The 16,069-nt window shown below is 42.1% G+C and overlaps 1 protein-coding gene across 2 annotated transcripts in view; it reads left to right on the top strand.

Moving 5' to 3' along the window:
* Clspn (claspin) overlaps positions 1-16,069 on the top strand; it is a 35,263-nt gene that overhangs the window by 6,501 nt on the left and 12,693 nt on the right. For both annotated transcript variants that reach the window (XM_050155863.1, XM_050155855.1), the window contains exons 5-16: positions 199-276; positions 772-844; positions 1,756-1,864; positions 2,054-2,631; positions 8,073-8,264; positions 9,099-9,301; positions 10,855-11,030; positions 11,341-11,405; positions 12,357-12,556; positions 12,880-13,034; positions 14,090-14,319; positions 14,765-14,876. In XM_050155863.1, coding sequence (XP_050011820.1) covers positions 199-276; positions 772-844; positions 1,756-1,864; positions 2,054-2,631; positions 8,073-8,264; positions 9,099-9,301; positions 10,855-11,030; positions 11,341-11,405; positions 12,357-12,556; positions 12,880-13,034; positions 14,090-14,319; positions 14,765-14,876 — 2,171 coding nt within the window. The remainder of the gene's footprint in view (positions 1-198; positions 277-771; positions 845-1,755; positions 1,865-2,053; positions 2,632-8,072; positions 8,265-9,098; positions 9,302-10,854; positions 11,031-11,340; positions 11,406-12,356; positions 12,557-12,879; positions 13,035-14,089; positions 14,320-14,764; positions 14,877-16,069) is intronic.

Genomic DNA, 16,069 nt, shown 5'->3' with positions numbered 1-16,069 from the left:
CTTGGGAGGCAGGAGAATTGCAAGTTCGAGGCCAGCCCAAGAAATTTAATGAGATCCTGTCTCAAAACAAAATTTGAGGACTGGGGATGTATCTCAGTGGAAAAACACTTGCCCAGTTCAATGCCTCTCACCAACAAGAGAAAAATATCTTTTTATCTGAGTTTAGTTTTTTTCTTTAATCAATTTGCAATCTTCTAGAAAAAGGAACCATCTCTGGAGAGTGAGGCGTTTTCATTAGAAGAGGAAAATGAGTTAACTAAAGGCAGTGGGAGGAAGGTAAGACAGCCCCACCAGTAATTGTATTGATCTCTTCCACAGGAGAGTGTGCATTTCTCATAGATAAATCTTTGTCTTATTTCATCTCCAAGATCTTTCTTTCTTATTTACTTCTTTTTAAAGGATTTATTTATTTATTATGTGTGTGTATATACCACATGCATGCAGTGCCTGGTGCCCATAAGTGGGTATCAGGTCCCCTGGAACTGGAGCTACCACATGGGTCCTCTGCAAGAGCAGCAAGTGCTCCTACCCACTGAGTCATCTCTCCGTCCTCCAAGATTTTTTTTTGTACATGGAAGGAGCAGAAATTCATTAGGCTAAATTTGTTTTCTGAGATTTGCTAATAAATACATTTTATTCTTGTACTGAGTTTATTAGTGCCCTTTCTTCCTTCTCTTCCTGTTTTCTTGGAGAGAAAAACTCTTCAGAGATAAATATCTTTCTGGAAAACACCATTAATGTAGTTTCACCTTTTGTTTTGTTTTTTTAAAGGAAAGAAAGGCAGCAAAGTTAAGTAAGGAAGCATTAAAAAAGCTACACAGTGAGACCCAGCGTCTTGTCCGAGGTAATACAAACCAGTACAGTGAACTTTGAGCTGAATCATGGTTTTGTGGTTTGTTTGTTTTTGTCACCTCAACGTGGATGTAGAGGAGTTGGTTTGCTGATACTCCTGATATGAATTCACATTGTGATATGAAATCTAGAGTTAAGTTTGATAAATGTCCATTGTTTTCAATGCCCATGGACCATTAATATAAGCAAGAAAATTTGCAGAACTGTGGTAGAGTTAAGGGGAAACTTTGTTTTTAAGATATATTTTTTAAATTTTAAGCTGTTTGTATATGTATGTATATGTGTGTGGGTTGTATTCATGTGAGTGTAATTGCCCGCAGAGGCCAGGGGAAGTCGGAGCCCTGAAGCTCAGTTATAGGCAGTTGTGAACTGCTGGTCCAGCATGGGTTCTGGGAACTGAACTCGGATCCTCTGTGAGAGCGTTAGTGCTCTAGCCCTAGAGGGGAAGCTTTTAAATGTTGTCTATGGGCTGACTACATCAGGGTCCCTGTAGGAAGTTTTGAAATCTATAAAATTTTAGGCCCCACAGTGATTCTGATTAAATAGGTTTGAAGTGGAATCTTAGAATATGTGTTTGTTAAAGTCATTCTGGTTGACTTTTGCCTGTCTTATGGTCCAAGGCCCTTATGGTGTTTGAAGCTGGGAGGACTGGAAATTTGAGATCAACATGGACTCTATGGCAGGTTCCAGGCTAGCCCATGTTACACAGCATGACCCTGTAACAAAACAAATACAAAAGCCAGGGATCTCCAAGGAGATTATCTGTGTTTGCCCTTGCCCTTTGTAAAGCAGGGTTGCTTTGTTTCTCATGATGACTTTGTGTTACACTATTTGATTAACTGAGTATGAAGCGGCATTTCAAAATATACACGAGTATTTCCTTGTTTTGTTCCAATTTTTTAGAATCTGCACTTAATCTTCCATATCATATGCCTGAGAATAAAACCATTCATGATTTCTTCAAACGTAAACCTCGGCCCACTTGCCAGGGAAATGCCATGGCCCTGCTGAAGTAAGAACCTGCTTTTCTTGTGATTATTGTCTAAGTGAATATTCAGTTTTGTAGCATCTGGTATAAAAGTTCAGACTCCATAGTCCCTTAAAACTGATTTTAATGATTCATTCTGTGTTGAGGGATGAGACTGTTTCACAGTGAGAGTTTTGAGAATTTTCAATTCCAGCTCATTTCCCCTTACACTAGGTCGTGTAAGTATCAGTCAAGCCATCACAAGGAAACCATAGCCACAGCAGGTGCAGCAGAGATGACCGCTGATGACCCCAGCAAAGGCACTGAGCGGACACCAGGTACAGAAATCGCAACGGGTACTAATGTCTTACCTGAGGTCTCAGAAGAAGCTGAGATCACCACTGGGTCAGATGAAGCTCGGTCAGAGGAGCTGGTAAGACATGGAGAGCTGGAAATTGAGGAGCCCGAGAAGCACATTGAAGACAGACCTTCTCCTGGGGACAGATCAGCGTCACAGCAGGAATCCCCCATCTCCAGGAACAAGGCCAATGAGGAATGTCAGGTTGGAGAACTCACAGCATCTGACCCTCATGCCCTGGAGGGAGAAAAACTGAAAAAAACAGAAGAAACAGATTCAAAAGAGGAACAGACATTACAAAAGACTAAATTGTCAGCAGTGGCACCCCCTGAAAAGGTGAGAAGATTCACCGTGGACCGACTTCGACAACTGGGAGTGGATGTCTCCATTCGGCCTCGGCTGGGTGCTGATGAAGATTCCTTTGTGATACTTGATGAACCTGAAACGAATAGAGGTAACCCTTGAAACTGGGGAGACTCTGTGGTTCATACTGGCAACTTGTGCTAGTGTGGAAAATGGTGAACGAGGGAGAAGCCAAGGATTGCAGTAGAATCTTATTCAGATGAGTCTGACAGAATGTCAGGGTGATCTTTAAGGCTTTTTTCAGATGGAAGCCTTGTGATAATTAACATGTAGAATAGGCAGATTGCTATTGGGTTATGGTATTTAGGAATTTGTTTCTGATTTGAACATCTAAAATTTTCTCTGACCCTGTGTCAGATCTTATTAAATCATTCATAAAAACATTTCATTTTTCACAGCCAGAAACACTTTGATCTACTTATATTGTCTGCAAAACTGAATTTCTTCCCCCAAACCCCATATTCAGCAGATACTAAACTATTTGCTACATTTATAAGATGCCTTACCCCTTTCTGAGCTGACAGAGCAAGGTCACTTGTAACCTCATAGGCGTCCTGTTTTATAAGCAAGGCACTCTATCATACACCCAGGTAAATGGTCCTTTCACTGTAGGCCTTGGTTAAGAGCACTTGTTGCTCTACAGAGGACCAGAGAGAGTTTGGTTCCCAGCACCTACATCTGGTGGTTCATAACTACTCATAACTGCAGTTCCAGGACTCTAGACATTCTTGTGTCTTGTGTTTCTCTGGCTAGTCTCAAACTCACTGTGTAGTCATGAGTGACCTTGACTTTCTGAGTGTTGGGATTGTAGGCCATGCCTGGTTCACGGATGCTAGGGATTAAATTTAGGGCTTCATGCATGTTAGGTGAGTCACTCCCTATCCTTAGAATATATTACAAGTTGTTGAACTGAGTTTAGGATATTTAATTATTGTTGAATCAGGATCTCTCTGTGTAGTTCAGGCTAGCCTTGAATTCCCAGTCCTCCTGCCTCTGCCTCACAAGTGTTGGGATTTGGTATGTGCCAGCACTCAATCAAGCCTGGCTTCTCTCTAACCCACCTTCGAAAAAAAGAAAAGAAAGATATACTATACTGTATGGCTCCAGAGTGATAGAATACTGAAGGTGTATCAAAATAATGATTCAAATGAATACAGTAAAGAAGCATTCAAATAGTGATAACTAAAATTATTTACATCGGGACTTTCAGCCAGGCAGTGGTAGCACACATCTTTAATCCCAGCACTTAGGAGGCAGAGGCAGGAGGATCTCTGTGAATTCAAAGCCAGCCTGGTCTACAGAGCAAGTTCCAGGACAGGCTCCAAAGCTACACAGAGAAACCTTGTCTTGAAAACACACACACACAAAGGACTGTTTCAGTTAGCAGCTTATCATTGGCAGGTGCTATGTCAGCCAATGTGTCTGTTGTAAAATATTCCTGGTGACTTTGTTGGGTAGATGGGCTTTGAGAGGAGAGAGAAGAGTACTCTGGAGTGTGTGTGTATGTGTGTGTGTGTGTGTGTGTGTGTGTGTGTGTCTGTGTGTGTGTTGTTTTGAGTCAGGGTCTCACTGTGTAACCTTGGCTATTCTAGAACTCACAGTGTAAATCAAGCTGGCCTTAGACTTGGCAGCATTCCTCTACCTCTGCCTCCCAAGTACTAGAGTTACAGGTGTACACTGTAAGTGTGCCTGAGAAGGACATTTTGGAAATGATAGAAAATGGGAGAAGATGGGCATTTGACTGGAACTGGAGATCTTAGCTGGGGTTGGTATGAAACACAACTGCACAGTCATTAGCGAGGGACAAGAAGGAGCTGCTGCCCACCGCACCGAGGAACATGCTAAACTACACTAGGCACTATCTAAGTAGTCCTGGGCTCAGATACAGGAGTAAAACCTATTATATTAAATCCTAATATGTTCTTTATTATCTTCCTTAATTCTTGTAGCCCTGGAGATTATTTTGCAAAATGAAGAAACAGGCTCAGGAGTTGTACAATTTTTCCAGCATAACATTTAGCTTACGCAGAACCTAGCATAATACCTGCCACATGATGGACACCTTCTTTTAATTCAGCATTTTGTCTGGCTGGGTATGATAGCACATGTCTTTAGTCCCAACATTTGGGAGGCAGAGGCAGGCTTATCTCTGAGCTTGAGGTCAGTAGCTTGGTCTACTTAGAGAGTTCCAGGACAATCAGAGCTACACCGTGAGACCCTGACTCGAAAAAAGTTTACGTAATTGATATGAAAGCTGTCTCCAGACCAGTCTTTTTCATGCTACTCTGGACGTGAAGTTTGTATCAACATTCATGCAGTAAACTTCGACTTAGCATTTTGTTGGGTAGTATGTGTACAAGTAAGACACAAACCCTCTTTTCGAGGAAATGAAAATTGAATAGAGATAGGCTTTAGGCAAACAGACTCTTTACCTTACTGGGTGGTAAATAAAGTGGTCAGTATATGCCACTAGAGAAGATGCATAGGAACCCTAGAGCAATGGCACTTACTTGGGTTAGAAATTCAGACACTTTTCTGAAAGAAGAAATAAAACAAAAAACCCACCAGCGTACTGAAAACTGAGGAGGAGATACCAAGGCAGGGAGGGAAAAGACAGCGTTTTTGGTAGAGACAACTGCGAAAAACACAGGTAATAGATGTCACAGGGAGTGCTGGCTGGTGTTGTGATGGTTGTAGGGGATTGGCAACAGCCTAGATCCTGTGGTGTCACAGGAAGGGCCGGCTAGTGGGTATGATGGTTGTAGGGGATTGGCAACAGCCTAGATCCTGTGGTGTCACAGGAAGTGCCGGCTAGTGGGTATGATGGTTGCAGGGGATTGGCAATAGCTAGATCCTGTGGCATGGCAGAGCTGTGATTGAGCCTTTCTAATCAAGGACCATTGAAAAGTTTATTTATTTTGGTTTTTTTGAGGCAGGGTTTCTCTGTAGCTTTGGAGCCACACCTTTAATCCCAGCACTCTAGAGGTAGAGGCAGGTGGATCTCTGTTAGTTTGAGGCCAGCCTGGTCGAAAAATTTTATTTTTTTAAGCAGGAAAAAATGACTCAATTATTCATTTTAGGAGGTTCAAGCTGATCACTTGTATAGTTGATGCCTTGAAAGGGCTTAAGATTAATATTAGGGGGCTGGAGAGATGGCTCAGAGGTTAAAAGAACTGACTGCTGTTCTGAAGGTCCTGAGTTCAATTCCCAGCAACCACATGATGGCTCACACCCATCTATAATTAGATCTGGTGCCAAGAACACTATATACATAATAAATAAATTTAAAAAAAAAGATTAATATTAGGGATCTGGGCATGATACCATGTACCTGTAATCCTAGCACTTAAAAGGCCAAAGCAGGAGAATTATTGAAAGTTCAAGACCACCGTGGGCTATGTAGCAAGTACCAGACCAGCCAAGGCTACCTAGCCAAGACCCTGTGTTCAAAAACCTGAGAAACAGAAAAGGAAGTTAAAGAGAATGTGCTGCTTTTGCAGAGGATCCAAGTTCAGTCCCAGCACCCATGTCTGGCAGCTTATAACCATCTGGAACGCCAGTTCTAGGAGATCTGATGCCCCTGGGCCTCCAGGGGCACCTGTAGTCACTTGCACATAAACACACACACAATTTAAAAATTTTAAATAAATTTCAAAAAGTATAAGCAAGAATGAAAACAATGATAATATCTCACTTTCTTTATCTCATAGAGTTAATTTTCGTGAGAAAAATGAATATAGACTTAAATTTCATCATGAAGGAAATACACTATTCCTATTCTTTATGAAGGCCTAGGGAATAGTATCTAGCTTTAGTTAGTGGAAATGAGAACAGTAGACTGAAGCTACTGGTGTAGACTTGAGCTGGGGCAGAGGTTTTCTACCTGGCGAGAGATGAGAGAGACTAGGAAAAGACTGAGTGGAGGAGAAGATGGCATAGTTGAGCCGTGTATCGAAGGGCAAAGGAAGTGTTTGCTTCACCTGATTCCAAGACGAAGAGCTTTGCGTCGTCACCTTCTCTAGTTATGAATGAAGGTGCTTCCTCTCTGTTATTTTAGGGCCTTAGTGAAACCTTCCTACTCAACTGCTTTATTTTATTAGCATCAATAATGATCTGCCTATTTCTGTTCCCTTTCTGCTGGTACCACCTGTTGCTTCCAACGTTACCGAGCCACTATAAATAGGAAGCAGTCTTAGGGTTTCTCTCATTCTTCTTTTCTCTGTAAGTAGACATAACATCTTTTAGAGTTGGGTTTTTTACTGCTAATAATTGTTAAAGGCACAATAGAAGATTTTGTCTCCTCCTTTAGAGAAAGTAAAGAACATATCTAGGCGCTAGCCATATTGTTACTAACATGGGATTTAAATATATGTTTTTTGTTTTTGTTTTTTTGGTTTTTTTTCGAGACAGGGTTTCTCTGTAGCTTTTGGAGCCTGTCCTGGAACTAGCTCTTGTAGACCAGGCTGGCCTCGAACTCACAGAGATCCGCCTGCCTCTGCCTCCCGAGTGCTGGGATTGAAGGCGTGCGCCACCACCGCCCAGCTAAATATATGTTTTTAAAAGGTTCATCATCAGCTGGGTGTGATGGTGCACACCATCTCAGCACTTAGATGGCAGAGGCAACAGGATCAGGAGTTCAAGACAGGCATGGACAACATGAGACCCTGTCTCTAAAAACAAACAAAATACTAATAAGATCCAACAAAAAATAAGCTTTTTATTTTTATATTTTTAAAACTAATCTTGCCACTTTTTAAAGAGTTACTGTTTATTTGTTTCATTTTATGTATATGTGCCTGAATGTATGAATGTGCACTGTATGTGTGCAGAAGCCCTTGGAGGTCAGAAGGCATTGGATTCCCTGGAACTTGAGTGACAGGCAGTTGTTAGCCACAATGTGGGTGCTGGGAACCAAACTCAGGTACTCTGCAAGAGCAGCTAGTGCTCTTAACCACTGAGCCATCTCCAGCCCCAAATTAAACTCGTGTTTTTTGAGACAGAGGCTCACTATGTAGCCCTGGCTGGCCTGAAATTGGCCTGTTGACCAAGATGGCCTTGAACTCAGAGATACACCTGACTCTTTAATTCCAAGTGCTGGAATTAAAGGTATGTACCACAACAACTGGCTCCAAATTAAGCTTTTTAATAGCTGAAATTAAGGCTAATTTGATACTAAAAATGAAACAGAGGCTGCAGAGGCAAAGAGTAAAGGCACGTGTCATCAAGCTATTGACTTGAGTTTGATCTCTGGAACCCACAAGATGGAAAGAAAGGACTGACTCTAATAACTGTTCTGACCTCCACACGTGCCATGGCACACAAACACACACTATGGTAAGTGTGATAAAAATTTGCTTTAAAATGTTTGGTTTTTAAAACAGCGAGAACAGGTATAGGTTATAGTGTATGAATTTTATGCAGATCTTAGTAGCAAGGGGGTTTTAGTTTCCCTGTTATTTTCCTCGATGCTTATCATTCAAGGAAAGAGCATAAGCAGGACAAACTGACAAACTGGTTCCTGTTTGCATTAAGAACTGGAAGCCCTGAAGCAGCGTTTCTGGAGGCATGCTAATCCAGCAGCCACTCCCAGGGCTCGTCAGGTGGTGAATGTGAACATCATAGTAAAGGACTTGGGCAGTGACGGCAAGGAGGAGCTAAAGACAGATGTGGTGCCCGTGACATTGGCAGCTGAGAAGCTGGATGAAGCAAGCCACACAAAACCAGGTATTTGTCTTTATAATTGAAGGCTGTATGGCAGAAAGTTGCAGACCCTTTTTCCTTGGAGACCGTGGCACCATGAGAGATGTGGGGTGAGCACGATAGCTTTATTTTTTTCTAAATAGCACTTACCTATTTACAAAAAGTATTAAATACTATAGAAAAATGTATAGAGAAGCCAGGCATGGTAGTGCACACAAGTGCACACCCCAGCGTTTGGGAGGCTGAGGCAGGAGAATTATCCCTTTTATCAGGCTTACTTTTTAATTGCTGGTCTTTTTATAAATAAGTGTGTCACTGTTTTCCATCATGGCTTCTGAGCCAGAGACTTTCCCAGCGCTGAGACTCAAATCCAGAGCTCCTGGGTGCTGGTCAAATGTTTCTCTGCTGAGCTACATCCCTGTCCCTTTGAGCTGGAGACTTTTGAAGCCTCATTCCCTCCTCATTATCCTTTAAACAGTTATTTATCATTATCTGGGTGCAGACATTCTCTTCTGTATTATCCCATGTTAAAATAAGTAAAAGCCAGTCAGGTGGTGGTGGCACATGCCTTTAATCCCAGCACTCTGGAAGCAGAGCTAGTTGTTTTTTGTGAGTTCAAGGCTAGCCTGGTCTACAGAGCTAGTTCCAGGACAGCCAAGGCTACACAAACCCTGACTTGAAAAACAAAACAACAACAACAACAAAAATAAGTAAAAGCCTAGAGTAGTAAGGTCTTTGGTTTTCCTTTGGGGTGTCTAGAATACAAATAGAGTTACATAAATTTCATGTTTATTTATTGTATTATGTAGTCAGTCATATCTGAAGCATGCTAAAATTTTTGTTGTTGTTGTTGTTCAGGTGAAAAACTGCAGGTACTAAAAGCTAAATTGCAGGAGGCAATGAAACTCCGGAGGCTTGAGGAGCGGCAAAAGCGCCAAGCATTATTTCAATTAGATAATGAAGATGGATTTGAAGAGGAAGAGGAAGAAGAAGAAATGACAGATGAGTCTGAAGAAGATGGAGAAGAGGAGGTAGAAGAGGAGGATCAAGACACTCAGGAGGTTTGGGGCAATTATTTAATTTTGTTACTTGGTCATGATGAATAGGAGAAGATTTATTTATTATGAGTATGGATGTTTTACCTGCAGTGCCTGTGGAGGCTGGAATAGGATATTAGATCCTCTGGGACTATAGTTACAAGTGGTTTTAGCTGGTGCTGGGAACTGAAACAGTTCTCTGGAAGGCAAAAGGTGCTCTTAAGTGCTGAGCCATCTCTCTAGTCCCAAAAAAGGTTATTTTTTTTATTGTGTATGCATATTTTGCCTGGGTGTATGTGTGTCACGTGTGCCTGTGATGGTGGCACACACCTTTAATCCTGGCAGTTAGGAGGCAGAAGCAGAAAAATCTCTGGGTTTGAGGCTAGCCTGGTCTACAAAGCAAATTTCAGAACAGCCAGAACTACATAGAGAAACCCTATCTTGGAAGGAAAGAAGGAAGGGAAGGAGGGAGGGAGGGAGGGAGGGAGGGAGGGAGGGAGGGAGGGAGGAAGGAAGGAAGGAAGGAAGGAAGGAAGGAAGGAAGGAAGGAAGGAGAGAGGAGGAAAGAATATCTACCTTATGTGCTCAAAGCTCAACGCATACAGTTCTGTTGGCAATATTGAATACTTGTAGCTCACAGCTGTGTGTTTTTTCTACCTGTATTCTACCTATGTATTTTAACATAGACTAATATTGAAAAGTAACTTATTAATAAGGACTTTTACATTTCTCTTTGATATTGAAAAGCAATTGTTTTTATTTAGGCTAAGGTCTGGAATAAGTTCTCAAGCAAGAGGTCTTCCTAAGTTAATCTCACTCCTTGTTAAAGAGGGCATTTATAGACAAGACTCTGGCCCTGTTCCATAATAGCTTTTCTGAACCAGGGGAGTCACTGATTGGTTATATGGCTGTTATTTATAGAAAGAACTCTCTTATCTATTGAAAGGCATGGCTAGTATTTAACCCTGAGTAAAGAACAAGAAGGTAGTGGCTGGACTGGATAGCACATATGGCTGAGCTGGACAGCGCGTCTTGCTGAGCTGGACAGCACATCTGGCTGAGCTGGACAGTCCCTCTCAGTCTGGTTGAGTGTAATCAGCTGCCACCCTTCCTCTAGACTGATAAATCCCTTCCTGCTTTGGAAAGATGCTTATCCAGTCTTCCTTCATAATTCTGTAGCAGTTTGGGGAGGGTGAAGAGCTCAGCCAGGCATGATGGTACACGCCTTTAATCCCAGCACTCTGGAGGCAGAGGCAGAAGGATTTCTATGAGTTCCAGGCTGTCCTGATCTACAGAGTGAGTTCAGACTAGTCAGGGAGTCAGACCTACATAGTGAGATCCTGTTCAAAAAAAACCAAGGTACCTGCCCCCCAGAATCAAAAAATAAAAACAACTGTGAAAAGTTTGTCAGGGGAGACATTGCTGACGACACTGAGACTGAACTTGTCTCAAGTTCACCTTTTTGGACTTGATGTGACCTGTAACAAAGAATCTATATTTCAGGCTAAGAATGGATTTGCTTTTATATTTTTTGACTTGTATTATTGTTGTTTTTTTTTTTTTCTTAAATGGCATAGACTACAGAATTTCTTCTTGGTAATGAAGATACAGAAACCAAAGATGAAAAGGAGACAGACAAAGAAAATACAGATGGCAGTAGTGAAATTGGCAAGTGTGTTGATCTCTCTGTTCCCAAGCCTCTCTCCTCAGACTCCACCTTACTTCTGTTTAAGGACAGCTCTTCCAAGACAGGGTAAGTTATTCTACGGAAATACAAAATTCTCTTGGATTTCTAAAGGCTTATATTTTTAAAGGTTTGTGTCTGTGTGTGGGTATGCGCAGGTGCCTTAGGAAGCCAAAAGAGGCCATTAGATCCTCTGGAGCTGGAGTTTCGGGTGGTTGTGAACTACCTGACGTGGGTTCTGGGAATTGATCTTGGGACCTCTGAAAGAGTAGTGCACACTCTTAACCTTGGAACTGTTTCTCCAGCCCACTCTGAATTTCTTATAAAAGAGTAAGAAGTAAGAACAGATACTCAAACAGTTTACTATTTTATTTTATAGTTACTTTCCTACTGAAGAAAAATCAGAAACTGATGAACACTTGGGCAAGCAGTCTGACAAACTGGGTAAGTAGTGGTTCTTAAGTATAATTTTTCTTTAGTTCTGATACATAAGGACCATAATCTCAGGAAACTTCCTTTGTTGTTGTTGTTGTTAAGGATTATTTTGAGACAAGGTTTCTCTGTATAGCCCTGGCTGTCCTGGAACTCACTCTGTAGACCAGGCTGGCCTCAAACTCACAGGGATCCCCCTGCCTCTGCCTCCCAAGAGTGACAGCACATATCCATACATGTTGCAGTGACAAGGATTTCCAGGAACTGGAATGTCCTTCATGGCCCATTTTTGGGGTTACTTTTGTCTTTTTAACATTGACTTATATTTTACTTTATGAGTATTAATGTTTTGCCTGCATGAATGTGTGTGACGGGTGCTCCCAGAGGTCAGAGAGGGTACCGGGTCCCATGGAGATGAAGTTACAGATGGTTGTGAGCTGCCATGTAGGTGCTGAGAACTGAACCCAGGTCTTCTGCAAGAGCAGCCAGTGCTCTTAACTGTAGAGCCCTTAACTAGTGTAGTGCTCTTCACTGGAAAGATGGCTATCTTTCCAACCCCTGGGTTACATTTTATAGTAGACCAAGGACATATGGTAGGACCTGAGTTGGACATATGTTGATTTGTTGATTGAGTGAAACATGAAATATTTCTATACATAGATCAAAGAAATGAATGTAATTTGATGGACTAATAAAGATTGATGAAGGCCTTAGGCAGGGGAAGAGAAGGAAGAGAACTTCTAGCTGTCACATAGCTCAGAGTTAATGAGCCCTGATTATGCAATGCTACTGTAATAAATTAAAGTAATTTACCTTTAACAGAATGATTTGCAGCCTAGAACTTAAGGGGTTTGTGGGTGAATTTTACCTGTTTGATTCTCAACTCTTTTTCCTAAACAAATGCACCGTGTTGCTGTAATCATACCTTTAAAAGGTATTTTTCTCCTATATAATCTCCTTTAGATGAAGATGACTTGTGTTCACTGCTAACAAAGGAGAGCAGCCACAATAGCAGCTTTGAGCTGATTGGCTCCACAATTCCATCCTATCAGCCTTGCAACAGACAAACAGGCCGTGGGACCAGTTTTCTTCCTACAGCAGGAGGATTCAGGTCCCCTTCCCCTGGACTGTTTCGAGCCAGTTTGATCAGCTCAGCTTCGAAGGTAAGGTGGTGATAGTTTTTCTAATCTCCTCCTCCTTTTACTTCCCACATTGCTAAATAAAGTGCGTCCCAGCCAACCGACTCCCACCACCTTGGTACTCAGCTTCTGTGTGTTCAGCTGTAAAATCCACCTCCTTCGTGTATTAGCAAGCGTGCTTCTTGCCTAGAGGTATTTTTCCTTAGGCTCCTTCGACCATGCATTGTCCTCCTCAACTGAAGTTGCCTGAGAGCAGATGACATATTGCAAGTAGCAACTTCTGTTGTTGTCATGACACTGAATGGCATTTGTAAAATGTTTTGCTATTGTTTTTGTTTTGGTGCCAGAGTTCAGGAAAACTGTCTGAGCCTTCACTTCCCATAGAGGATTCCCAGGATCTGTACACCGCCTCCCCAGAGCCTAAGACACTTTTCCTAGGGGCAGGAGACTTCCAGTTCTGTTTAGAAGATGACACTCAGAGCCAACTGTTGGATGCAGATGGGTAGGTAGTTTTGTGTTTCTGTGGGTGGGAATGGGGCTGGATGCTGCTTAATTTTGTTTAAAAATAAAATGAGCTTCTGTCACTCCATCTGTGCTTTCTCTTCTGAGAAAGAGAAGGTGTGCCGACCACTAGTTTTACATTGTACAAGCTTGAACGAAGTCTCCAGAAAATAAAATGTAAATAACCTCTTGCTGACATTCCAATCCTCTGATTTTGTTTCAGACACATAGGTCTTGTATGTGTCCATCCCTGTGTTCTGATTGTCGGGTAGGATTGGGATAGAATGCCTATCCCTAGAAGCCAACCTTTGTGCCTCACCTTTCGACAAAGCCTCCCCGCCCTCCTGAGGTTAGCATGAGGCTAACGTTTGGATTTTGTTTTCTGGATTGAGGCTCAGTGTGCTGGTTACTTTTCTCATTTCTGTGACAAACCTGGCAGACAGCTTGAAGAAGGGAGGGGTAATTGCGCCTTATGGTTCCAATGGACACCATGTGTTACATGGGTCAGGCATGGCGGCAGGAGCAGAAGGCGTGGGGCACATTGCCTTCAGTGACAAATGCTTGCTTTCAGCTCCTTTTCTCTTTTTCAATCAGCCCAGGACGCCAGTGCATGGAATAGTACCACCCACAGTTAGGGTGGGTCTTCCTACCTCAGTTAACCTAGTCTAGATGATCCTTTGAAGACAGATTTGTTTCCATGGTGATTCTGAACCCCATCAAGTTGAAATTCATGATTCACATCAGCTTCTTTTTGTTTTGTTTTTTTAATATAATTTTTTCAAAGTTACATTTCATTTATCTTGTGTGCATATGAGCATACATGTACCATAGTACACATGAGAGGATCATAGGACTCTTGCTGGAGTTGGTTCCTTCCACCGTGTGGATCCTGGGGATTGAACTCAGTTCATCAGACTTGGCAGCAGGCACCTTTACCCACACAGCCATCTTGCTAGCCGTATTCAACTTCTAACCTTGGTGTTAGAAATCAGACAGCTTTTACCTGTAGTTTTGTCCCTTCTCAGGGCAATGTCTCACACTTCATTGTGCTTGTAGATTTTTAAACATTAGGAATCACCGGAATCGATATCAAGCTCTGAAGCCTCAGTTGCCACTGGCCAGTATGGATGAGAATGCCATGGATGCCAACATGGATGAGCTGCTGGATTTGTGTACTGGGCAGTTTACTTCTCAGTCTGAAGAGAAATGTCAACCTAGGAAAACTGACAAAAAGGAAAACATGGAGGAACTTCTGAATCTTTGCTCGGGCAAATTTCCTTCTCAAGGTAAATATTCAGTGAAAGTACCCAGATTCCCACGGTGACCCTGCCTTCGAGGTGAGCGCACAGAAAACAGGCATGCAATAGAATCCTTAGTTCCTCCGCTTTACAGCTCCTGCTTTCTTAGAATGACGGTGTCAACTGAGGAATGTTAGCTTCAGCCACATAATATATAACTTAAAGTTAACCTGTATACCTAAAACCTCATCTGGTACACAGTAAACGCTGCATGCTGGAATAGGACACAGACTCTGTGAGGTAGTTGGGTGTTTGTTTTGTTCATTGCTGTTCCTGGGGCTTGGCACATAGTAAGTATGATGATTTGTGAAAGAGTGGATGGTGAACTTTTCTACATTTTTCCTAAGAACTGAATTGAGCTGGCCGGGTTTTAGATGGCCAGGGAGAGTAAAGGTGTCATCTCCTTCTCACTGAGCTTTTCTTGTTGAGGTAGATGCCTCCTCTATGGCTCCACTGGAGCTGAGCAAGCAGGAGAAGGAGAGCAGCGTGGATGATCCTATGGAAGAGGCACTTGCTCTTTGCTCAGGCTCTTTCCCAACAGACAGGTGAGTCTCAAAGATTGGTGGGAACTTGGGAAGATAAAAGCCTAGGATCCAATTGCCTGGGTTTAGCAATAAACTAAATAATTTTGGGAAAGGCAAACCAGAGATATTGCCTCACATCCATTAGAATGACTACAGTTTTATATAAACAACTAAGTATTGGTGAAGATAATGAAAATCTCTGTTTACCATTGATGAGCTGCTAGAAAAAAACAGTATGGTTTTTCAAAATTGATAATAGAATTACATCTGATCCAGCAACTCCACTTAGGTTCAGAAAAAAGTCTAAATGGTAGATGTGATAGCCTATAATATCAGCACTGGGAAGACTGAGGCAGCCTAGCCTATATATTGAAATTCTATCTCAAAAGAGACAGACACACAGACTTAAAAGCAAAAACTGAAGTGGGCAGATGTGGTATGCACCTATGACTCTAGCACTCAGATGCTGAAGCGGGTAGGGCATCTTCAGCTATGTAGAGAGCTCCAGGCCAAGTGAGTGACATGGGATAGACCCACCCCTCAAAACCAGAAAGCCTGGTATAGTTTATGCCTGGATTCCAGTATTCAGGAAATAGGGGCAAGAGACTCAGAAGTTTAGGACCAAGTAAATGGCTCAGTGGGTAATGGTACTTGGCTTGAAGCCTAAAGACCTGGGTTCAATCCCTGATGTCTAACATGGTAAAAGGAGAGAACTGACTCCCACAAGTTGACCTCTGACCTTTATATGCAGGCAATGGCATGCATGCAGTTAGAGATGCACATGCTAGTGCATGTATACATATTAAATAAATCAACAAATGTATAAAGGCCAAATTCAGCTACATGAACTTCTTTCTCATAAATAAATAAATAAATAAAACAGACTTTTATAGTTTGTGTTTAACATTATTTGATAGTAGCCAAAATGAAGAGGGAATGCAGTGGTCTGCTATCATAGTTAAGGTGATTCCTGTGATACAACACCATGACAAAGAGCAAACAGGGGAGGAATGGGTTTATTTGGCTTACACTTCCACATCACTCTTCATCAGCAAGGAAGTCAGGGCAGGAACCTGGAGGCTGGAGCTGACGTAGAGACCATGGAGGAGTGCTTCTTATTGGCTTGTTCCCCATGGCTTGCTCAGCCTGCTCTCTCAATACCCCTGAGCCCCATTGAATATTCATTTTAAAAATGCCCTACAGGTTTGCATACC

This window comes from Alexandromys fortis, unplaced genomic scaffold, assembly GCF_014885135.2.
Source record: "Alexandromys fortis isolate MF-2015 unplaced genomic scaffold, M_Fortis_MF-2015_v1.1 scaffold_26, whole genome shotgun sequence".
Lineage (NCBI taxonomy): Eukaryota > Metazoa > Chordata > Mammalia > Rodentia > Cricetidae > Alexandromys > Alexandromys fortis.
The sequence above is the reverse complement of the archived record's forward strand: the minus strand, read 5'-3'. Positions and strand labels throughout refer to the sequence as shown.